This window comes from Pan troglodytes, chromosome 18 (genome assembly GCF_028858775.2).
Source record: "Pan troglodytes isolate AG18354 chromosome 18, NHGRI_mPanTro3-v2.0_pri, whole genome shotgun sequence".
NCBI lineage: Eukaryota > Metazoa > Chordata > Mammalia > Primates > Hominidae > Pan > Pan troglodytes.
The window spans coordinates 2,108,723-2,134,835 of record NC_072416.2 but is presented as its reverse complement, the minus strand read 5'-3'; the positions used below and the strand labels follow the sequence as shown (position 1 = coordinate 2,134,835).

The following is a 26,113-nucleotide window of genomic DNA, read 5'->3' as shown; positions in this document are numbered from 1 at the left end:
ATTGCTTGAGCCCAGGAGTTTGAGGCTACAGTGGGCTATGATTGCAACACTGCATTTGGCCTGGGTGGCAGAACAAGACCCTGTCTCTTAAAAAAATTAAAACATATTGTGACTGAAGTGGTGACACATACAACAAAAACTAGGAATCTCCTTTTTTTATGGCAATGGGTCATATTTGAGAGGATATTGTACATGTGGATCAACTGAGAAATTTTTGCAAAATGGAGTTGCTGGTACACTCTAAGCCTTATTGAATCCCAACTTCCAGATATAAATTAGTGTGTGCTGATGTGTATGTGTGTATATAAGCCTTTTGGTTGATTACAACACATAACTTGGTTAAGCAGCCACTCTAGCAGACTAATAGTCCACCAAGATCTTTTTCTCCCGTTTAGTGTGTCAGGCCTGTGGGTTTGAATTTGACATGTGTGAGTGGACGTCAGAAGCATCTGCTGGCAAAATTTCCTGGATGCGCACAAAAGCGAGAGAGATCCCTGCATTCGAATCCACACCTCAGCAGGATCAAGGAGGTGATGATGAAGGTAGAAAAAAAAAATAATATCTTTTATGTATTACTTTCAGAATTCTGCTTTATGGTGACTAGTTATAAGACATTACATAGGAGGCCTTGGTGAATATACTGAGTATATTTTATTGAAAATACATTCTGCCATAGGAGCTGAAGGTGAAAATAACAATTATGTTTCCAACAGTGTAAAACAAGAATTATACTAGGTTAACAATATTTTTTAAGTTTTATTATTTCCTTCAGGATTTATTATCGTGTGAACAAAAAGTATTAAAAGGCTTTTTTTTTTTTTTTGAGACAGAGTCTCACTCTGTCACCCAGGCTGGAATGCAGTGGTGAGATCTTGGCTCACTGCAACCCCCGTCTCCTGGGTTCAAGTGATTCTCCTGTCTCAGCCTCCCAAGTAGCTGGGACTACAGGCACGTGCTACCATGCCTGGCTAATTTTTGAATTTTTAGTAGAGACAGGAATTCACCATGTTGGCCAGACTGGTATCAAACTCCTGACCTCAAGTGATCCACCCACCTTAGCCTCCTGAAGTGCTGAGATTACAGGTGTGAGCCATCATGCCCAGCCAAGTCAGCCAGCTCTTTCTTTCTCTCTTTCTTTCTCTCTTTCTTCTTTCTTTCTTTCTTTCTTTCTTTCTTTCTTTCTTTCTTTCTTTCTTTCTTTTTCTTTCTTTCTTTCTCTTTCTTTCTTTCTTTTTCTTTCTTTCTTTCTTTCTTTCTTTCTTTCTTTCCTTCCTTCCTTCCTTCCCTCCATCCATGCTTCCTTCCTTCCTTCTTTCTTTCTTTCTCTCTTTCTTTCAACACTGCTCTGTTGTCAATGAGTTTCTTCCTCTTGCTAACATATTAATTTGTATTTTCTGTTTACTTTTATTCTTTTTGCTTTTTTTTCTTTCTTCCTTTTCTTGGAGGGGTGAGTATTGTTACATTTTTATTTTTATTTTTTTCACTGATCTGGAAGCTTTAATTTGTATATCTTATTGTTATGACTATTCTTAATTTTTAGGGTATATTCTTTATATGAAATTTCTTTAACAAAACCGAAAGTGCTCTAGTATTTTTGCCTTCTTGAACATGAGAAAGACCAAACTATCATTTAATTATTTTTTGGTCCTGAGTTACAGTTTAACATTTTAAAGAGTTTTAAAGTCAATATCTTGTTATGATACTTGTAATTAGTAAGTTTATATATTTCATTATTTTTCTTACTCACCATTGTTTTTTAGATTTTATGCTTTCCTTCTTGGTTCCCTTATCCCCTTGCAAAGGTTGACTCTTTAATCAATTTTTCTTTTATTTAGAAAAGATCTGTGGTGACGATGAGCTCCCATAGTACCTGTAAACTTAAAATGTTTTAAAATTGTTCTCACTTCGAAATAAAAATTTATCTGGTCATACAATTTTAGAATTTTTTTTTTAATTTCTAAGTACAGGGTGATTTTCCCTCTTTAGCTCCTGATATGTGCTGTAGTGACGGAGAAGTCTGAGTGCATGTAATGGTTTTTAGTTTAATGCAGATTTTAAAAATGTTTCTTTATCTTTGTTATTTGAAAATTTCAGTATGATGAGTGCAGGAATGAGTATATGTTTAATTTTTAATGCTCAGAATGCACATATATCATCACTTGCAGAAATTATGTTATTCTATTCAAGTAATTCTCTCTTACTCCCTCTAATCTTTTCATCTTGAGTTTCTATTAAACCCAACTAATGTTCACACTCCATAACCTGACTCCTCCTTTTTATTTTCTATATAATTTACTCTATTTTGAGTTACATTTCAGGGCTTCTGGTACATGAATTTTCTCTTTGACACTATGGCCAGTCTAGGTTATATTCTGCCTATTGGGCATTTAATTTAAAGTCTTAATTTATTTTTGTTTTAAGTGTATACTTGCTAATATTTTCTTATTTATTTCCTAGTGTATCTTAATATGTTTTTAATAGAATGTATTAGAATTTCATGAAATTTAATTTCTTTTTTGTACAATTTATAAATGTAATTCGTTTTTGCTGTCTTTACATTATATTTCTATATTTTACTGTGCAGATTATTATTTTTTATTTTTTTATTTTTTGGGGGTAGCAGTAATATTATTATTATGGTTATTTATTTTATTTAAGTTCCAGGCTACGTGTGCAGGATGTGCAGGTTTGTTACATAAGTAAACATGTGCTGTGGTGGTTGGCTGCACCTGTCAACCCATTACCTAGGTATTAAGACCAGCGTGCATTAGCTATTTATCCCAATGATCTCCCTCCCCTCACCCCTCAACAGGCCTCAGTGTGTGTTGTTCCCCTTCCCTGTGTCTTTGTTCAAGTTGTTCAGCTCCCACTTATAAGTGAGAACATGTGGTGCTTGGCTTTCTGTTCCAGCATTAGTTTGCTCAGGATAATGGCTTCCAGCCCCATCCATGCTCCTGCAAAGGACATGATCTCATTCCTTTTTATGGATGCATAGTATTCCATGGTGTATATGTACCACATTTCCTTTATCCAGTCTATCATTGATGGGCATTTGGGTTGATTCCATGTCTTTGCTATTGTGAATAGTGTACAGACTATTTTTAAAAAGATTAATAGACTTTACTTTTTAGAATTACTCTTTTCAAACTGCTTTTTGCCTTGCAGGTGCCTTGTAATTTTTTGTTGAAAGTCAGACATGATTTACTGTGCAAAAGACATTAATGTAAATAGTGTAAGATTTTACATTACGTTTATCCAGTTAAGGATCATATTATGCTTAGTATTTGCTGTAGCTGTAAATATGTGAGGCTAAAACTTGGCCTCATGTTCTTGTTTTTGTCTTTCTTGTTGTATTTGGGTTTCCTTAGAGACTTCTTTTTAAATAAATGTCAGAGATGTGCAGCAGTTTCAGTAGCATGAAGAAGCGTTTCAGACTTTATTTTTGAAAATGAAGTTGTAAAATTATAGAAATCTCTTTATAAATCTGTGTTGTCATTGTTATTAAGTTCAAGAACAGCTCCAACTGGTTTTAAATATCAGATGGGGAAAAATTTATATACAATATCTTTATGTAAAACAAAATCCATAGGTGACGTTTAAAAGGACTGTAGATATCTCATACCTCTATGTGGCTTGGTAAGAAAGAAGACATTTTAAGTTGTATTTCCTAAAACTATAAAGGATTTTCTACAGAAAGTAAATCAAAAAATCATCCAGAGGGGCAAGAATTCTGGGAAGGATGAAGAGAAATTCTTGATTAAAAAAGGATTGAATTGTGATATTTAAAAGAAAATGACAATAATTTGGTGGTATAGCAATTTGTATATGTAGGTTTCTTTTACAGGAATCTTGAATTTTTACAAAAGGGTGTTATCAAATTTTGATTATAGAAATTAGGAGATTTCTCTACATATTGGAAATGATATATAAAAATGAAAACCTGTTATTTGTAGTTGATGTAATCATTTGAAAACACTCTATCCTTTTAAGTAAAATATTTGTGTTTTAAGTCTGGTTTTGAAAACTTCAGAAATGAGATAGTTTTAGTCAGACAGAAAGAAGCTAATGTTTTCCTAAATTGCTTCTTTTTTCTTTTATCTTTCAGGTTATTATGTATGGGTAGGCGCTAAGCATGCTTTCACTCTTAACCATTTAGACAGCAGGGCTTACCTAAATAGCTCTGTGTGTCATTGCCTGGGCAAGAGCTGTCATCTTCAATTCTATTATGCAATGGAAAGCAGTGTCCTGAGAGTAAGACTGTATAATAATAAGGTAAGAAGAAAGTTGCATTTATTTCAAATTCATTGAATCAATGAAGTTTCTAACTCTTGGCAACTTGTGTTTCGATTTCTCAGTTGCGTATAGGCTTTTATTCTTTAACTTGACTTTATTTGGTATACTTTTAAAAAGAATGATTAAGAAACTAGGATAGGGGACACTCTCATGTACAAAAGTTAATGTGATAACTTGCCCAATATTATTTCATAAAGTCTTCAAAATTCATGGAAGTTTATTAAAGAAACTATAGATCTAATAAAAATTGGATAGCTGAGATTCTGTATTGTGAGCTCTGTATTGAAGCTCTGATGTGATCTGTTTTGGACATTACATCTATATATCATTAGAACTATAAATATAATGGTTAAAACTTACTTGTTTGGGTAGCAGTAGACATAATTTTTAAGACTGGTAATTATTGATTAAATATTGAACAATGGCACACTGGGTAGAGTGAGTCCATTCTTCTTCTCTCTCCTTGTCCAATATGCTCAATGAGTTCTAAAGTGTAAAGCTGGGTGAGTACTCCAATTAGTATAACAGATAAAAACAAACTGACAGCTGATTCCATAGTATAGGAAAACACCCTGCTTTTTCTACTCTTACGCACTCAGCACTCCCAATATCTCACTTCTGACACCAGATGCATGTTTTTTTTCCAACACAGCAATTCAGTTCTCTAGTGGACACCAACTGAGTGTCCTTTGATTTGCCTCAATTCTGACACTGCTACGTGAAGATAGTACAGATTCCACAGGTTGACGTCTCAGGCCCACAAGACTACCCCTACTTCAGATGTCAATCACAAGCTTCCTATTGTGCCTCTTACCTACCAGCTATAAATTGGAGTTCCCATGACCCCCTTCTTAGGTTTGATAATTTGCTAGGATGGCTCACAGAATTCAGGAAAACACTTTACTCATATTACCCATTTATTATTAAAAATGTAGATGAACAACCATATGGAAGAGATGAATAGGGCAAAGTATGTGGGAAGAGGGGTGGTGCTTCTCTTCCATGCATTCCCGGGTGTGCACCCTCTAGGAACCAAAATGCGTTCAGCAATCTAGAAGCTCTCTGAAACCTGTACTTCAGGAATTTGTATAGAGGATTTGTCACATAGGTATGATCATTTACTAGCTCAATCTCCAGCCCCTCTCTTCTTCCCCAAAGAGGTGGGGCTGAAAGTTCCAAGCTTCTAATCATAGCTTGATCTTTCTGGTGATGAGTCCAATAAGATTCTATTAACATCCCTACTGATTAGGAAATTAACAGGTTTTTGGGAACTATCTGCCAGAAACTGGAGATGAATAAATATATTCATAATAAATAATTTATAATGTATAATTATATGTAATATAATATATAACAAATAATATATTTATTATTTTATGTATCCAGATTTATATGATTCACATAATTACATCTATATGTATGTGAGATATCTATAGATATATATCTCTACACATCAATATAGATATAAATATATAGATAGATAAATATGGATGTCATATATATATCACATATCTGTAGATATGTGGATGTGATTATATATATATATATATATCCCCACACATCCATATACACACATATAGATATATAAAGTAATATACATATGTATATAAATTCTTTTTTAATTGAATGAGATATAATTTTCCTGGCATTCTGGAACTTGTTATGTTTTTGTGTTTTTTGCAATAGTACTTTGTAGTCACTGCCCTGCAATCTATTTAATATATTTCACTCCATTTGGTAAGGTGTGGGGGGAGGAAGAAAAGGGGACAACATCTCCCTATCCTTCCTGCAGCATTACCAACTGTCCATATACGTGGGATCAATTTTACCAAAAAGGAAGAGAGAAAAAATTTAACTGTATTCATGTATGTTCCACCATTCATGCCTCAATATTTCAGTTGCTGTCACCTGTGCTGCTTGAACCAATCCCAGCAAGCCTCCATGCAATCTACAGCATTCTATAATTTCCAACTCCTTCTTCAATAAAGGCATAGTAGAGAAATTCTAGAATAATTTCGATGAGTTTAAATTATAGTTAAAATGGTTAAATTATATATGTGGGCCTATGGTAATGCTTTTCAGATGACAGATAATTAATTATTTCATTAAAATTGAATGAATTTTTAGCCTAAATTTAAGTGGAAATTTGTAGTATAATATGGTCTAATCCTGAGGATTATTTTAATCTGCTCTGAAAATGAGTGATGTGTTTTAAAAGTTTCAATGCATGTAGAATGGAATTCTGTATTTAATTATGAATGTGAGTATGTACTGTCTATGTAATTATGAATATGTATATGTATTATGTAATTATGAATGTGTGTATTTAGTATGTATGTAATTATGAATGTATATAGATTGGAATTACTGAAAATGAGCCATGCCATTCTTCTGGTGGCTTTAGAACCATACAAGAAAAGAGTGAAAACAAATTGGCTTCAAGTGTTACATCATATAAAAATGACGTTAGATACCACACATCATTAACTCTATTAATCAGTAATACAGTTATCAAGATTCTGTCTCTCATATTATAAGAAAAGAAGTTAATCATAGGGAAATGATCTAGTGTATTAACCAGAACCAAATGAATGTACATCTTAGAGATTGTTGACTGATATTTGATTTGTTAGTATCCTGTGAGGTGTCCTGTCTTTTCTGACACTATTTGCTATCCTCTATACATATGTTACTCACTGATGCAAAATCTGCATCAAAGTACATTTAAGTCCCAAGACAATGTTTTATCACACACTTAAAATGGCTCCAAACAAACCTATCATTTAAAAAAGTAGCTCTTGATGAAAATGATGATTTACATCTTTCCATGAACAGAATGCTGTTGTATGTTGCGAACATCTATTACTCTATAAATGTGAGGAGGTAAGCCAAGAAATATCTAGCAAGAATGCTGAAGGTTTTTTCTTTATTTCCAGAGGACATTAGAACTTGAGAAGTGAAAAACTCAGGTGAAGGCAAGTTGTTAAATAAAGAGTTCACTCTTTAGAATCAGCTCAAGTGTGTAGCAATTCTAGTTTGTACCATCTAACCATTCTTGGGTTAGATCTGCATCCATGATCTATAAAATAATACTCATAGCAACAGACCACTTTTGTTCTGTGTAGGGTTTCCATGTAATTATTTACCAAGAAATTTACATGTAATTTTTCTTTGCAACCAAATTTACTTGTAATTCTTTACCAAATTACATGGTCTTATTCCTAGATGCGATCAAAAGTAGTGAAACTCAACAACATTGACTTTGGTACCCTTGATTTCTTCACTGGAAGAGAAAAGCATAGACTGGCATCTCTAAGAGATAGAGTGTTAATAAATATGTTAAATATTTTTCTTGAAAGGTAAATCGGCATTATTGATCCTGGACCGGCGGAGCAAAGATATATTTTTTAAAAAATTATTTACTGATTTTAAGATAAAAGTAGAACATCACTTGAAAAGCTTTGCTGAGTTGGAGATTTCTTTTTTACATTAACACCTGTGAAAAGTAACTAGAAAGTGGAAGAGTAAGAACAGAAATAAAATGAAACCTGATTTCACTAAGAATAAATTCTTTTTACAAAACATTGCTAGTGCCATCAGACTGGAAAATGTATAGAAAAATATAGATCTCATTCACTGTGTACTATGAAGTTGGCTTATGAAAAGCTATTTAAGTTTGGAAAGAACACTGCTCACTTTTCAAAAATGAAAGTGCACCCATCTTCAGGGGGAGCAGAGGGGAATCAATTAGTCACTGTGAAAAAAGAGCACAATAGCTCTAAATTATTTTCATAAAATGAAAACGGGGGAAAGTGGTGAATGCAATTTGCCAAGAGGTGTCACTAAAAGCACCTGTGTAGGGTGTAAGTGTTTTGATGCTAAATAAGTGAAGTTGTGTAAGAAATAAGCAGAAGAAAAATTAGTTGCTTGTCTCAACTTTTTATAACTCCAGTTCATCCTGATCCACCATGAAAGCTATCAGCCGAAAATATGTCCACCCCATGTGCTTCATTGTCTTGTGGAAATCTTCACAGTTGATATGAATAAGTAATGAAGCAAATTGTAATGGATTTAGACTATCTTCTGAAATATTTAGGTCTTGGAAATTTGGAGTAGGCATCTGAGGGTGCAGGACTAAGTTGAAAGTAGATTCATTTTTAGAAAATCTTGGGCATGCATAAAATATGTGAGGCTGAGTGAGGACACAAATATTGATATCACTTATCATTTGTATTAAAACAAGATGTTGCCTTTCAGGGCCGTTTTCTATCTCATGCTAGAAAGTGGGACAGAGCCAGGCTCAGAGCTCAACCTGAGACATAATTATGTCAATCTTCACATTTTTACCATATTGTTACCTAAAAATTCATGCATTCTATATGTAAACATTATGAACAATTTGGTCTATTTTTGGGAAGAAATGTGAATTTGAATGTCTAATAAAATGTAAATAAAAATAAGATTTCAGAGCATAAAAGCATCAACATAAATCATAAAAACCAATGCCATACATGCCGTAGACAAAATTTTGAGTACCTTATAGACTTTTTTATTTTATTTAGTTTTTTTGAGATGGAATCATGCTCTGTCGCCCAGGTTGGAATGTAGTGGTGGCATCTTGGCTCACTGCAACCTGCGCCTCCCAGGTTCAAGTTATTCTCCTGCCTCAGCCTCCTGAGTAGCTGGGATTACAGGCACCCACCACCACGCCTGACTAATTTTTGTATTTTTAGTAGAGATGGAGTTTCACCATAGACTTTTATTGAGCTTCTTACATTCAATACATGTTTTGAATGCAGTAAAGGCTTGTTACTACACTCATAGCATGTAGTAACAATTTTACATAGATTTTGCAATCTGAAAAATGATCATTGTACAGGTACATAACATAGATTTCTCTAAAAGATGTAAATAGGCCTTTGATAGAATGACCAAATTTAGAATATAATTTTCAGAATGTAACTGTATTGTTTGGAACTTGGACCAAATGTTTCCACAGGAAAAAATATTTAGTATAAATTGAAATTGTGCAGAAAATGCATCTGACAACATTTTTAACCTTTATATTGTTTGTCTGTAATCTTTTTCTTTTCTAGTATCATGGCAATATTACAAAATGTAATAATGTTATTGAGATCAACATTTAAATTGCTGATCTTATTAACTGTTATTTAGAATTTTATTTTTGAAACACGGTACTGTTTTTTTAAAAGATTTCATCCAAATTTTTGTTCCATCCTAATACTGTTTATCTACAAAAAGCAGCTATACTACATAAACATGCTTCATTTTCTTATTTTTTAATGATATTCAGCTTTTTCAATTTGACTACCAAGACTTTAGATTTCCTAGTACTTTATATCACACAGGTAAGGTAATACCTACTACAATGTAATTAAAAGAGCATGTATGTAAATGTGAAGATTAGAATATGGGTAATGAGTGATGTCTTTCTCTTCAAATCAAAGGAAGAAGAAATATTTTGGACATACAACATATCAACTCACAGCCAATGGGTGAAAGCAGATGTGTTAATACCAGAAGATCTGAAGACATTTAAGGTATGAAAGAAAAAAAAAGTATTTTTTTATCATGGTTTAAGTTTTAGCTTTGCAGCAATAAATTGATCATGCACTGCTAAAGTTACATTAGCATTTAAGTTAGGGATGCGTGCTTGTATATTTGGGGACAGTGATTGCTTACTTTTTAAATTGTACCTTTTCCTTCTGAGACCAAATTTCCCATGGCGGGGGAAATAGAGTGTATCCACTCTTGTTCACAGCTTCCTCATTCTCCACATCCTTCCTTTCTTGCTCCCCAGCACCATGCTTTGCCCCAGGGAAACAAATTGCATTATGAAGTAGGTAAATAATAAACTGGTATTGAAACTTAGTAGAGTATAGGCAAATGTTTTGAATGCAATAATTCATATATTTCTAACACATGGAAAGCTCTATGTACACCAAGAAACATATGAAACATACATAGGCTCAATAGGAATGCTGTCTCTTAAAAAATTAAATTGATATTTTGTGTTGTATTAGGTTGGTGCAAATGTAATTGCAGCTTTTGCCATTGTGGCTTTTGCCATTGCTTTTAATGGCCAAAACCTCAATTATTTTTGCACCAACATGATATACGGAATGCGTAAGTTTATTTATGCTGGAGTGTGAGTATAAAATGATGATACTGATTATATGTGTGGGTTATGAAGCCAATTTCATTTCTTTATAGTGATATTCCATTTATACATCCTATCACAGCCTATTGAGTTAACATTTTGACACTATTTAATTTTCATAGGCTGATATCTGTTTTTATAACTTCTCAGGTACTAAACAAGTTTCTTTTTTTATAAACTGCAGATTAAATTTTGTTTTAACTCAAAGATAAAACAAAGTAAAATGTAAAGAAAATGAATTTGAGAGTTATTCCAGGTTCTCAAGTGGATATGTAATGTAATTAGCTGTTCAATAATTATAGGCCTTTGAGATCTAAGTTTAAAACCATCAATTTTTGAACCTCAAATTGATATCATTTCTGCATTTCTGATCTCTTGCTGCTATGAAAATATACAGCTATACATTAATAATTTTTACATGTATGATATTCATTATGGGAAAAGTATGTAGCAGCATACAAAGTTTTCTTATTGTTGGATATGATTTAAATTTAATATTATTTTCTAAACCAAATTATTAGACATATTTGCAAACTGAAAATCTGACCTTAAGTAATTATTAATGAATAAACAAATATATATCCCTCGTATTTTGTTTGTTTGAAATGGAGTCTTGCTCTGTCACCCAGGCTGGAGTGCAGTGATGGGATTTTGTCTCACTGCAGCTTCCACCTCCTGGTCTCAAGCAATTCTCTTGCGTTAGCCTCCCAAGCAGCTGGGACTACAGGCATGTGCCACCATGCCCAGCTAATTTTTTGTATTTTTAGTAGAGATGGGTTTTATCATATTGGCCAGGCTGGTCTCGAATTCCTTACCTCAAGTGATCCACCTCCTTGGCCTCACAAAGTGCTGGGATTACAGGTGTGAGTCACTGCACCTGACCTATCCCTCATGTTTTGAAAAGAAAATCTATTCAGAAACTTTAAGCTGGATGAAACTGAAGGAAGTCAATTTTAATTCTTAGTATCTGGCTGGAATTTTAACTACATTTAGTGCTGTTTAATAGAACTTTCTGCCTAATGGAAATGCTTTATATCTGATGTCCAGTATGGTAGCCACTCATCACATGAGGCTATTGAACAATTGAAATTTGGCTATCATGACTGAGGGAACTAAATTTTATTTTATTTTCATTAATTTGAATTGAAATAGTCCTCTGTAGCTCATGGCTAATGTTCTGGACAGCAAATAATTAGTTATCTGTGATACAGTCAGCTATTTATACTTCTGCAATTTTGGTGTTAAGTAATAATTGCTCTTGGTAGAAACTCAAGGAATGCTAATACTTTGACATTATCTTACACTTGACCAGCAATTTGCAGTTGTTTCATTTGCTAATATTGCTTATCTCCAGAAAAGCTAGCAATTCAATTGGTGACAACAAAATTTATTTACTTTAATTGACACTTCTTTTCTCATTAAAGAAGTTACTCTTTTATGTAAGTTGAATAGAGTTTTATGTTTATTCCCTTACATTTTTTTATTCCTATATTGTGTCTGTTTCCGTTTGCCTGATATTTTTCTTCATGTATTCAAATACTAATTTCACTAGTTAAAAAATAAGTCAGATGCAGTTACAGCTCTTGTTCTATAAGTAATGACAATACTTCTTATTTTCCTTGAAAATGAAAGAAAGAGAGCTGTAAAGATGATGACCAAGTAACAAGTTTGCAGTCAGGTACATTTTTGATAGTTAAGTGGGATGCTTGTGTTTTGCCTGATCCTGGGAGGTTTCTCTGAGCCTTTAGTGGAGCAAATGTTTCCATCAGTTTTTTTTTTTTTTTAATACTTTAAGTTTTAGGGCACATGTGCACAATGTGCAGGTTTGTTACATTAGTCGTATGAGCATGGGTTGAGCTTATCAAACAGGAACTTTGTTATATATTGCCTTGGTTGCTTTAAACACTTTTTCTCAATAACTACTTTGTCTTTATCAACCTTCTTTAGTTTTTTGTCTTATTAAGGAGATTGCAAACTCATAAATTAATCTTTTTCTTCCTAAAGATTATTTTTGAAGGGACTCTTTAGAGCCAGAGAAGTTTTATTGCCCTTGATCACCTCTGGGTCTATGCCTGTGGACAGACCCAATCCAGAAAGCTTTGCTCTGAAGATGAATTCCCTTGCACTAGTGGCCAGTGCATCGCCAAAGAATCTGTCTGTGACTCTCGGCAGGACTGCTCCGATGAGAGTGATGAAGACCCAGCAACTTGCTGTAAGTGAGTGAATGGCTTACTAGTTAACATGCTCTAATTCAAGACTGTTAGTTGGATTTAAAACAGTCTTTGTTTCTATCAAGGCAAAGGTAAGTCATATGTGTGAAATGTGATAAATATGCATTATTGCTCTGAAACTATTAGTACTATGCCTTCAGGGATCTCTATTTTAACTTAATGTTTTGGTGCTTGTTGCAAAGTCTGCAACATCTCTCAATTTATTCTACAAATGAATAGTTGTGATTATTGTTGGCTGGGTGTGCGAATGTGTGTACTTTGATTAAAGAGAAGATGGGTGGTAGAAGGAAACTTTTTGTACCTTTGCCTTGGAGGCATATAGTATGGGTTGCTAACTTTTATTGTGTATGCTTTTTTCCTCTCTAGTCAATCATCTTGGAAGCTGTAGCTGGGAAGGATGAGTAGGAAGAGGGTGGCCCTTCCTCCAGGGCAGCTACCATGATTGTAGAAATCACTTCAGCCATCATGGCTGCCCTGGAGGAAGGGCCGCTCTCCTCTTACTTGCCTAGAAAACACTTCAGCCAACCGGGTGCAATGGCTCACACCTGTAATTGCAGCACTCTGGGAGGCCGAGGCAGGCAGATCACGAGGTCAGGAGTTCAAGACCAGCCTGGCCAACATAGTGAAACCCCCGTCTCTACTAAAAATACAAAAAATTAGCCAGGCGTGGTGGTGGGCAGCTGTAATCACAGCTACTTGGGAGGCTGAGGTAGGAGAACTGCCTGAACATGGGAGGTGGAGGTTGCCGTGAGCTGAGATCACGCCATTGCACTCCAGCCCAGGCGACAGTGTGAGACTCCGTCTGAAAAAAAAAAAAAAAAAAAAAGAAATCACTTCAGCCATGACTGGCGTTTGGGAGGGCCAAAGTGCCCCAACACCTTTCTTTCAGGCCTTTTCTGAAGAGTCTTTGATAGAAGTGATGACAAGAGATCCCATTGCTATTCAAGCATAGTCATAGTTCAACAAAAATATAATTTAATTTACAATCCACAGGATGATTCTCATATGAGGTAACTTAGCAACTGAGATCCCTGTGTCTCTTTAGAAAACATGAATTCCAAGGATATGAATCCAATTTCTGTATCACAAACAGGTGGTTTTTAAAAGATATTAAAAATTTGACATTTATTTTACTGAAGTGTCTTATTTTAGTGAGATGTTTTTTTGAGCAGAGGTGAAAATATTGTAATAAGATAAATGCCACCTTTTGAGTGAAAAGCTCTGTATAATTGGTTTCTCTTGGGAAGCTTGGATTTTGTTAAGAGCAATGCGGAGGGATACAGGAGAGAGGAGATGAGAAAGTAAGGCTAAAATCCCCTTCTGCCATGTTCATCAACAGCAATCCAGTTAATACTTCAGACTCCTAGCTTTAAACCAAGTAATCGGCTAACCAGTGTGAGCTCAACGGAGCTTTTGGGCTGCTCTCTTCTTTTGTTCAAAACAAGCGATGTAAGAGCAATTTATTTACTCCAATGTATGTGAAGTTTCTTTCTATGTTTTATTTAAATTTTTTACAGACAATTTGCTTCATTTCTGTTGGGGAAATATTTCTTTCTAACAGTTTCTATAATTCTTAATGTCAATAACTGAAGGAAAATATATTTCCTTTCTTTCCACGTATATAATTTTTTTTTTTTTGAGACAGAGTCTTGCTCTGTCACCCAGGCTGGAGTGCAATGGCATGATCTCGGCTCACTACAACCTCCACTTCCCGGGTTCAAGTGATTCTCCTGTCTCGGCCTCCAGAGTAGCTGGGATTACAAGCATGTGCCACCACACCCAGATAATTTTTGTATTTTTAGTAGTGACAGGTTTCATCATGTTGGCCAGGCTGGTCTTAAACTCCTGATCTCAGGTGATCCACCGGCCTCAGCCTCCCAAAGTGCTGGGATTACAGGCATGAGCCACTGCACCTGGGCACTTGTATATTTGGAAGCTTAGCTTTTTCTCCTCCATTATTTTCCCTGTAGTAAATCATACTTTATGTTCACCTTTAAAAAATTGTTTAGCATTTGATTTTCGACATATTTTCTCATTTATTGAAGTTTCATTGATTATGTATATGACATTTTTCCAGTTCAGTAGCTCTTGATGCCATATTCTGCTATTTTCTTTGGGTGAATGCAGGAATGGGTAATTGTGTTTCTCAACAAAAACAGTGTTACTTATTAGTCTTTTAAGTTGTTAAATAGTGTAACCTCATTTGTCCAAAGAAAACCTGTCATGTTTGCATGATTGAGATTGACTTGATATAGGGAATATGTCATAAAAATATAGCCATATTGCATACAGTATATATGTGTATTCATGTAATTTGATACCAAAATGAGTGTTTCATGTAAATATATATACAATTATTTATGCTGTGAAATTATATAGATTTGGATTTTTAGAATTGATATAAATTTACACTATTTGCTGCACTAAAGTATTTAATATACTTTTGCATATAGACACGGGCATATGTATATTCTTACAAAATAAAAGAGGCTTTCCTTTGAAATTTAAAACCATATTGAAACATTTTACACATACGAAAACATTTGTGTTTTACAAATTTGAATTTGTAATATGAAGTTTTTTTCATAAACGATTCTTCCATGTTCATGAAGCACAAGAAAAATATCTTTATATATTTTTTTTTATTGCACTTTAGAATGAATCTCTAGGAGGGTATAGCTTGTGCAGGCAGTTTGAATAACACCAGGAATACTTACCAAATTCTGGAGAATGAGTAAATATGAACTCGTGAGGATTGTCAGTTGGTTTTCCACAGCCAGTGTGCTTTTCCCCAAAGGCAGACTCACTCAAGTCTTCTCTCATTATCAAGTTGCTCTTACTTTTAAGTATTATTTTAATATATGGCATAACATAGCCTACAAACCGGTGGCTTTTCAAAATCAGTTAATAAAAATGGCCTGTGTGTTTTGCTGCAACAGCAGACTCCATGGACCAGAGCATCAGCATTACCTGGGAACTTAGTGGAAATGCAGAACCTCAGGCCCTGGCCCAGCCTTACAGAACCAAAAGCTACATGGAACAAGGTCCCAGGTGATTTGTCTGTATGTGAAACTTTGAGAACCACTGTACCAAAGAGGCTTCAGGAAGGAAGACAGCTAGGGGAAGAAACTGATGGCATCTAAAAAAATTGATAAAAACTAAAGGCAAACAACTCAGAGTTCTCTCAGGGTAGAAGAAAAACTCTCTTTACTTTGCTAGTCCTTAAGAGCATCAATATTAATAAAATATTTATAATGTGTATTTGTAATGTATATTAACACAATATTTATAATATAATCCTGTTAGAATCTAATATATTCTCATTAAATGAAATATTCCCCATTCATTTCCCATACATAGCTTTCTTTCTTATTTCACAGAGAGCTGATTAACTTCTGGAGGATTCATAAAATATTTTACTTTTCATGATCCAGAATTTTTCCCAGCTGCACAATGAAATTCTTTCTTGTCTGCTCATATGCTGTAGTGGTTAAATATGCAAGAGAAAGCTTTGTCATGATCTTAAAATATTACTTTAACTGATGAACTCTGAGTAAAATTTCTCTAAAACCAAACAATAGATTTTTGATGTTTATTAACATAATCCTGTATTAAATGAGGGCAGTTAAGATTAAAATATATCTGCACCCTCATGTTCATTGCAGCATTATTCAAAATATCCAGCCAAAACAACTGAAGTCTCTGAGAATGGATCAAACAAGTGGGGTGTGTTTGTGTGTGTGTGTGTGTGTGTGTGTGTGTGTGTGTGTGTATAAAATGTATATGTGTTCACAATGAAATATTATTCAGCAATAATGAAGAAAAAACTTGCTATTTGTTACAATGATGAGCCTGGAGGGGATTATGCAAAATGAAATAACCCAGACAGAGAAAGACAAATACAGCACGATCTCACTTATACATGGAACCTAAAAAAGTTGAATTTGTAGAAACAGAGAGTAGAATGGCAGTTGTCCAGGGCTGAGGCCTGGCCGAAATGGGGAGGTGTTGGTCAAAAGATACAAATTTTCACTTACAAGATAAATAAGTTCTGGGAGTCTAGTGTACAGCCTGGTGACTATAGTTAATAACACTGTATTGTATACTTGAAATTTGCTGAGAGTAGATCTGAAATGTTCTGATCACACACACAAAAGGTAACTATATGATGAAATGATGCTAATTAGCTTTACTGTGGTAATCTTTTCTCTATGTATATGTATATCAAAACATTACATTGCATACCTTAGTTACAATTTTGTTTGTCACTTATACATCAATAAAGCTTAAAAAATTAATACATATATATGCAATATGTTTTTTAAAAATCTCTATCAAAATAATTAAAATACAACATGCCAAACATGTCCAAAGATACACATTGGATCCCTGAACAGTTTATACATGAAATAGATCTAATTTTCAGACACATGCTACAACATGGATGAACCTTGAAATAAGCCAGAGACAAAAGGACACGTATTGTTTGGTCCCAGTTATATGAAGTACCTACAGTAGGCAAACTCATAGGGACAGATAGTAAAATGGTGGTTGCCAGGGTTTGAGGGGAGGGGATATGGAAAGTATTGCTTAATGGGGGTGGAGATTCAGTTTGGGAATGAAAAAGTTCTGGAGATGGATGGTGGTAATGGTTGTACAACAATGGGAATGTACCTAATACCATAGAAGCTTACATTAAAAATTGTTAAAATGTTACATTTATGTCATGAATATTTTACCACAATAAAATACACATTTGTATTTATATATAAAATTTCAATAACTCATATAGGAAAAAATATATATATATATAGAATCTACTTCACTGTGTTCCAAAAAAGTTGGCATGATAGATATATCTTCAAATCAAAATAGTTCAGGAAATTCCATGAAATAGGGGTTTTTTAAATTATAGGACTTTAAAAACAATTTTAAATGCTAATATGAATTGTGTACCTTCACAGGAGACGTTGGTATAATAGTCAAATGAAAGAAATTTAAACCAAGGATCTTGTATGATGCATTAATTTTTACTGTGATATTGTCTCCAGATGTCTTTCATGTAAAAAAAAATGTTGGGCTGGGTGTGGTGGCTCACGCCTGTAATCCCACCATTTTGGGAGGCTGAGGCGGGTGGATCACGAGGTCAGGAGATCGAGACCATTCTTGCTAACACAGTGAAACACCATCTCTATTAAAAATATAAAAAATTAGCCGGGCGTTGTGGTGGGCGCCTGTAGTCCCAGCTACTCGGGAGGCTGAGGCAGGAGAATGGCGTGAACCCGGGAGGTGGAGCTTGCAGTGAGCCAAGATTGCACCACTGCACTCCAGCCTGGGCCTCAGAGCGAGACTCTGCCTTAAAAAAAAAATAAAATAAAAAGACAAAAGATAACACCAGCTCAGTTCCAAATATCTAACTTACCTGCAATTCCAAAATGGCTAGGTATTTTTTTTTTGAGAAAGTGTTAGGATAGAATAATAAAATGCATACTGAGATGCTGACCTCAAGTTATTTGTGTGTCCAGAATTAATTTAAACTTCCCCCTTCCCAGTGGATTTTTTTCATTTAAACTACCATCTCAGCAGGTTTATACTGGGCAAGCAAATTAGTTACTCCCTGAAAAGCTTTGGAGTTCCACCTTGCATCATTAAATAAAATGGAGATGGCCAACCAGAATGACATGTACCAGACTTACAGATGGAAGCATGTGGAAGGGTCATGCCTCACACAGCACCTGAGATATTGTGTGTGACTAGATAAAGGAAAGCTATTCCGATCATTAGAGAATATTCACTACCAAGCAGAATAATTTTGCAGGCCTCCTAAGATGATTAGCTAGCGTAGAGCAGTGTTTGCCTGCATGCTCTTCATTTCTCCTCACCTGTTTTCTCTTCTACGTGTAACAGCAAAGCATCTCGCCTGTGACTTTGAGTCGGGTTTCTGCGGTTGGGAGCCATTTCTCACAGAAGATTCCCACTGGAAGCTGATGAAAGGATTGAATAATGGAGAGCACCACTTTCCTGCAGCTGATCACACAGCAAACATAAATCATGGTAGGACATTTTCCTCTTTAAAAAAATAGTTTTCTTTCTTGCATGTTGTGGAATGATGATACTGTGTATTTTCATTTCTATTCTGTAGACTGTATACATGGAACTCTGGTTTGTCTTGCTTTAAAACCTCCTGACCAAGTTAATAATTGGCGGGTAATTGAGTTCCCTGAAAGGAGCATTGTTTTAATCACCAACATGTTTGTTGTTGCAATTTTTATAAGTTGGGTTAAAGGCATAAAGAGGTGGAAAAGTTTTCTGATCATTTTCTCAAGTTGCCCAGAATCAAGTACAGTAGGCTTGCCTTCTTTTTAGAGCAATCCAATTTTTTCAAAACAGGAAGAAAAATAGTCTAATCTTGTTTCTGGGAACTGAGAACAGAGATTTAGCACTATCTGTGAAATAAATTTACAAATACTTGAATGCAATTTAATCAGTCTTCGGGCTTCTTTATAATAAACAGTCTTATTCTTCCACATGTATGTTTTTAACCATCATTCCAGTGTTTACATATCATCTTAAAATAGAGGAACCATAACTACCTGTGGTATTCCAATAAGTGTCTGTGAAACTCCAATAAAACAGAAAGGGATTGTTCTCTTTTTTCTTTTGTTTTGTTCACATTTATCATCGGATGTCATCCCCCATATACGTTAGCATCGTGTTAACTTTACTTTTTAAATGTATGTGTTTTAAGTAAAGAGTGTCTCGCCATGTTGCCCAGGTTGATCTCAAACTCCTGGCCTCAAGCAATCCTCTCACCTCAGCCTCCCAAAAGTGCTGGGATTACAAGAGGGAGCCACCACACCTGGCAAACCTTACAATAGCACAACTGTACTTGTACTGTAGATCATCTTTCAACCTCATTGAACATTATCCTATTTGTTTCTTCTTTCAGACTTCCAAAGAATTATACCAAAAATAAGTGTTGATCATATTTTTAATTACAGCCATTGGAAATTGGGGTTGGTGGTAGTGGGTAAGGGTGCTAGGGGTTGGGGTGGGAAAATTCAACCATCCATCTGTTGGCTACAGCCATAAACCTAGTTAATTGTTTAACAGTGTGGTAAGTTCTTAATTTTTGCTTTTGTGCCATGACTCATTTCTTTAACATTTTGTAGCAGACAAAGTTAAGTTTAAAGTTTAAAATAGAAAGGGGACTATAAATCATTGGAACTATGTATTAACAACACATTTTCTCTAAACTCATATAATGTTTTACTTCTTTTTCTCTGTTCAAGCCAATTATTAAATACATAGCATAGACGATACCTGGATGCACAAAGATGAATGCCACGATCCCTGCCTTTGAGGTGGTCTCAGTCTGGTAGCTTAAGTAGATAAGCAAGGAATTGCAATCGGTTATGAAGGATGCTTTAAGAGGGATGGAAGGTGATTCAGATGGATTCGAGATGCCTTGTTGAAGGAGATGACTCTTGAACTGAGCACTGAAGGGAAATGAAAAGTAGTCAGGAAGCCAGAAGTAAGGAATTACTGAGAGAAGACGGAACCAAAGAGAGGTGGGAGGGATCATGTCCTAATTGGAGGGAAGAATCCCCAAAGAGGGCAGAAAGATGGGAGTAGTTAGGGATGAAAGACGTGTGTGATTGGACAGGGAGAAGAGAACTGATGAAACAGGAGAGGAAGGAAGGGGACTCTAAAGAGTGCTGAGGAATTGGAAATGTGTCTGCAGGATGATGGTGACCCAGGTAGTCATGTAAAGCATGTGACCAATCAAATTTGCTCTAAAGGGCTGTTCTGTCTGAGATGAGGAGAATGGAGAGGGTGAAAGGCTGGAGTCAAAAAAACATGGATGTGCTGAAGAAATATCAGTGAGAGATGATGAAGGCCTAAGCCAAGGCAGTGATTCTCAAAGGGAAGCTGTGTGGGCAGTGTGTCATGATGGTCTGATGTGAGCATACCATAACCAGTTAGGGAAGAGCACGGGCTGCCCAGGGTTCCGACACGATGTTGACACTGCACCCATGTCTAAATATTAGGGTGCTTCAGTTTTATTAGATAGAAAATAGAGAAAAGAAAAGTAGCTTCCCTGTGGAGTTGTCATGAGGATTAAATGAAATAACACCTGTGAAGGTTTTTCCATGTAGTAAGAGCTCCATAAATATTAATAGATATTTGTTGTCCATTCTAATAAGAAGACTGGGAAAAACACCAGATAAGACAATTAGAAAATATGTTTGTAATTCACCTTTAGTCTTTTGCCATCTTATAATTACTACATAACTATGATTTGCATTAAAAAGATTCTAATAGAGCCCCTGTGTTAGATGTTGAAAGACCCATTATTTTCCGGTGAGTTGAAGAATAGTGAAAGATAACAATATGACTGATAAAACTAGGGGCAGCTGGTCTCACCCAGAGTGTGAGGGACAAAAACGCAGTCTTTCTCATTTTAGAAAGGGCCAATTAAAAAAAAAAAAAAAATATATATATATATATATATATATATATATATATATATATATATATATATATATCTGGATCACGGAGTCAACATCTCTTTACCCATGATTGCCATGATCAAACCTTAAAGAGAATCAGTAGTGGTTTTAAATTGCAAGTGAGGAGGAGAATTAAAAAAAATGAAAAAGGACCAGGAAGGGAAAGGAAAGTGAAATGGAAATTTCTGGTAGAGTCAGAGGCAGCCTAATAGTTCCGATATCTAAGAAAGTGGAGTTCTAGTTCATTTTGTTCTTACAGCCTTAAACATATAGATTGCAGCTTTTAAATCTGTCTATCTGTCTATCTATCTATCTATCTATCTATCTATCTATCTATCTAACTAGCTCAGACAGAGTCTCACTTAGTTGCTCAGGCTGGAGTGCAGTGGTGTGATCCATGCTCACTGCAAACTCCACCTCCCAGGTTCAAGCAATTCTCCTGCCTTTTCCTCCCAAGTAGCTGGGACTACAGGTGCACACCACCACGCCCAGCTGGTTTTTTGTTTTTGTATTTTTAGTAGAGCCAGAGGTTTCACCGTGTTGACCAGGCTGGATATGTTGATATTATGTAGTTTTTGTGTGTGTGTGTGTAATTAAGCCTCGAATTTCCTTCCTGCCTTTTTTGCTTCGTTTCTACCTTCCTATTCCTACTCTGTTAAATTTCCATCGAAATAGGCAACTCATGTTAATTATGTTCCACTTTTATCTATGTTCATATAGTCACACACAGATATATATATAGTAGATACATACATATTCAAAATTATATGTGTTTCTGTGATTGTTTGTTTTTTAAGAAATATATTATCTTGTAACTATTGTCCCTATCTTCTTACTAAAGATAGCTTATGGCAGTTGCTCCAAGTCATCAAATACTATCTATTTTTTTTCATTTTTTATGATAAAGTATTGGTTAAATGTAAACTTCAACCATTTTAGTGTACAGTTCACTGAGTTCTGACATACATACACATTTGTGTAACCACCACAAAAATAAAGATATAAAACAATTCTATTCCTGCCCAACACATTGTTCTGTGCCATTATGTACTCAATAATTCTCCCACCTCCCACCACTGACACCAATGATCTGATTTCTAGCCCTAGTGTATGCCTGTTCCAGAATGTCTTGAAAATGGAATCATATCATATGTAGCATTTTGATTCTGCCTTCTTTGAATTAGCATAAAGGACTTGAGACTCATTCATGTCGCTGGCTTCAGCCACAATTCCTACCTTTTTCACTGCTGAATCGTTGGGTCCATTGTGTGGATGAGCCACACTTCATTTATCCACTAACCAGCTGAAGGACACTTAGATTGTTTCCAAATATTGTCAAATATGAGTAAAAACACCATTAAATTTGCATACGTGTTTTTGTCTGGACATAAGTGTTTATTTGGTTTGAGTTCTCTATCCAATGCCTATGTCTGTTTTTGTTTTTGTTTTTGTTTTTGCACTCTGGTTGGTGAGAGAACTCTACCATTCCTGACTTTCTGTGACCTTCAGGAAATGTTCCAGCTATTCATTTCAGGTGTTTTTACCCCCAGACTCAGGTAGTTTTCTCCAATCCATGCACACGATCGGTCCTTACATGGCAATTTAGGGGGGACTGTCTGCAGATCTCGGGAGCTTGCTGTCTTTTCAAAGCTCCAGTACCTGAAAGGGGCAGCTGGCACTCTGTCTTATGAATTCTACCCATGTGGGTCTCCCCAAAGCACCGACTCTATCTGTTTCAACTTGAGAAGACTACCACACTCCTGTGTTTCCCCTCTGCACAGGCACCTGGAAACTCTGTCTAGGCAGTAAGCTGTGGGAATTACAGGACTTAACTCATTTGTTTCCCCTCTCTCAGAGATCACTATCCTGTGATCTATCACTATCTTACAGTCCCATTGTCCTATATTTGACAGTCCATGCTAAATATGCTTTTTTTTCTAATATTTTTCTTTTGCTCGTTTAAGACAGAAGATAAAATCCAGTCTGTGATACTGGATTCATGTTTGTTTATTTGGCTAAATTTATTTCATTTGGATATACCATAATGTATCTAGCTATTCCCCTATCCAGTGACATCAATATCATGACGATGTTTCAAATTTATTCTTGTACACATTTCCTCCTGTAGGATACTTTCGATTTTATGCAATAGATAATAACTAGGAGTGAGACTTCTATATTTTTTAAGCAAGATATGTATTTATATTTTCAATAAACATTTATAGATTCATTTACCCTAAAACTTTAGTACTTCAATTTTTAGTTTCAAAATGGGACTACTTTTTCCTATTTTCCTACCAGCAAGAGGCATTATAATTCTCTATAAAAATTTCCAATTAATGGGTGTACAACGATTTCTCATATGTAATACTTATTTGCATTTCACTGAAAAATATTTTTTTCAAATGTTTCCAATGTCTCAATTTATTTGGATTATTTAATTTTACTAAGTAATATTTTACAGCTTTCGGGGTAGAGATTATGAAAATCTTTTGCTAGTATTTTCCTAGGTTTTTGTGTTACTTTTAAAGAACTTCTGATTTTGATTATTGCTGACATATAGAAATGCATTTTTATGTAAAATATTGACCTTGTATCCAGTGGCCTTGCTAATTTTATTTATCATAGCTAGGAACTTATACAAATATATTTTATTTTCTAGGATCACAATTATTTTGTCTGCAAATAATGGCAATTTTATTTCCTTTTTTCTAAATATTAACAGTTCTATCTTCCTTTTGTTGTTTTATGTACTGGACAGAATTTCTAGAATTTGTTGAATAGAACTGGTGGTAGCTGCTAGACTTGTCTTATTTCTCTCTCAGAGGAAAAGTTGTCAATAGTTGAACCTTAAGTGCCATGCTTACTGAAAAATTGTATTCTTTATCAGATAAAAATGTTCCCTTCTATTCAAGAGTGTGCTTTTTAAAAAAATTAAGAAATTGAATGCATGTTGTAAGTTTTCAGAATTTTTCAGCATCTATTATGATATGATTGTCAGATTATCTTTTTTGTCTGTAAGGTAAATTGATTTTTTAAATATTAAACCCCTCTTGCACTCCTGAACCAAACCTAACTGGAGTAATTTTATTTGTTATTCATTTCTTTATTCTATATGGTAATGCTTGTTTATAACTTTTGCATTTGTGAAAGTTATAGAGACTGGCCTCTAACGTTCTTAAGACATGTAAGGTGTTACTTCTAGGCCAGTGCATTAACAAGGTACCTGTTTTGCAGAAGGTGAGGTCGAGCCAGATGTGAACACTTTAACCCAGGGAGACTATTCACTCTGTCCTTTAATTTTTATATTGTGCTGGTCACATAGCCACTCTGGGGTATGTGGGTGTGTAAGAGTTTTACAATAAACAATTTTGATTACCAGAAGTAAACTCCTTGCCATGACCAGGAATAAAACTGGTAAATTCCACATTTCTCTAACTTGGCTCATTGTTTAGAGCAGGCTGATAGGAAGATAAATCAAGGGACGTGTTCCTAGAAGTCCCTGGGCTTGTGGTCAGAGTTTAGACTCTCTATACCCCTTACCTGCACATATTAATTTTAACGCAATATTGTCAACTTTATAAATATTTGGTTAAAATTATCATAGGATAGCATTTAGCTTCCAAATCAATGGTCAGTAACTTCATATTTTAATTCTATTATCTTTCCGTCTAGAAACATGTTATCTCTTTTCATCTAACCAGAGAGTTTGCAGTCTTTCACAAAGTTTATAATGTTCTTCATATAAATCGTGTCCCTTTTCTGTTAAATTTATTCCTACATTAAAAAAATTAATTTTGCTATCAGGAGTTGGACATTTCTTGCTGTTTATGTATCTGGAAACTTACTGCTAAGATAAGATAAGTAATTGTGTAATATATCTGTTTGCATTTAGCTTACCAAATTTTCTAAATGATACTATAATTATAAAAAATGGAATACTTTGGCTTTCTATTTTTACTATTATATTATTGGTAAAACATGGGAAATTTACTTCTCTTTTTCTATAATGTCTACTAGATATTTTATTTCCTTGACTTCTACACTCACCAGACCTTTAAGATAATATTAGTCTAAGATTATAAATATTGCCTAATATTATCTCTAATTGATAGTTGTGACAGAAATATGTCATTTCCCATTTTAATTAATATTGTTTTATCATTTGCCATTTAGAATGCTATTTATTTTGAGGTTGTTCACTAGTCTTTATTTAATTATTTCCTTTTATTTTATTAAGATTTGTGACTTGAAATTGTTCACTGGTTTTTCTTAGTCTTTTCAACATTTAGATAGGATTCTATGACTTGACACTTTCATTTGTTGTTGTAACTGAATATGGAGACTGAGCTCCTAAATTAAACCAAACCTACATTCTTGGAAGGCTCAGATTAATCAAGACACACTATTTTTGGATAACAATTTCAAATTTATTTGACATTATTTTAATTAGAATATTTGTTCCTATGCTCACAAGTGAGATTGCTCTCTAGAGTTTTAAATTTTGTCCTATTTTCATCCATTTTATTAAAAATTAAAGATATTCTGGCAACCTAATATGAATCAGGGAGCTCTCCATATTTTTCTAAGATCTGAGGTTTCTCGAATAATGTTGCAAATATTTGTTTTTTAAAAATTAAGTAATGAGCCAGATGCAGTGGCTCATGCCTGAAATCCCAGCACTTTGAAGGCCCAAGGCAGGAGGATTGCTTGAGGCCAGGAGTTTGAGACTCTGCCCCTACAAAAAAATTTAAAATGTATGTGGTAGTGTGCTCCTGTACACCCAGTGGGAGGCTGAAGCTGGAGGATTGTTTGAACCCAGGAGTTTCAGGCAGCAGTGAGCCACAATCATGCTACTGCACTCTAGCCTAGGTGACAGAGCCAGACCCTGTCTC

The 26,113-nt window shown here is 34.8% G+C and overlaps 1 protein-coding gene across 3 annotated transcripts in view; it reads left to right on the top strand.

Annotated features, from left to right (window-relative positions):
* Positions 1-395: 395 nt before the first annotated feature.
* LOC129137265 (MAM and LDL-receptor class A domain-containing protein 1-like) overlaps positions 396-26,113 on the top strand; it is a 45,703-nt gene continuing 19,985 nt past the window's right edge. The window contains exons 1-5 of one of the 3 annotated variants that reach the window (XM_054668080.2): positions 396-542; positions 4,106-4,272; positions 9,762-9,854; positions 12,479-12,686; positions 18,613-18,759. In XM_054668080.2, the coding sequence (XP_054524055.1) occupies positions 18,693-18,759 (67 nt within the window). In that variant the 5' untranslated portion in view covers positions 396-542; positions 4,106-4,272; positions 9,762-9,854; positions 12,479-12,686; positions 18,613-18,692. Of the gene's footprint in view, positions 543-4,105; positions 4,273-9,761; positions 9,855-12,478; positions 12,687-15,644; positions 15,757-18,612; positions 18,760-26,113 lie in introns of those variants that run through there. The other 2 variants (XM_063796340.1, XM_063796341.1) reach the window with 2 other exon arrangements.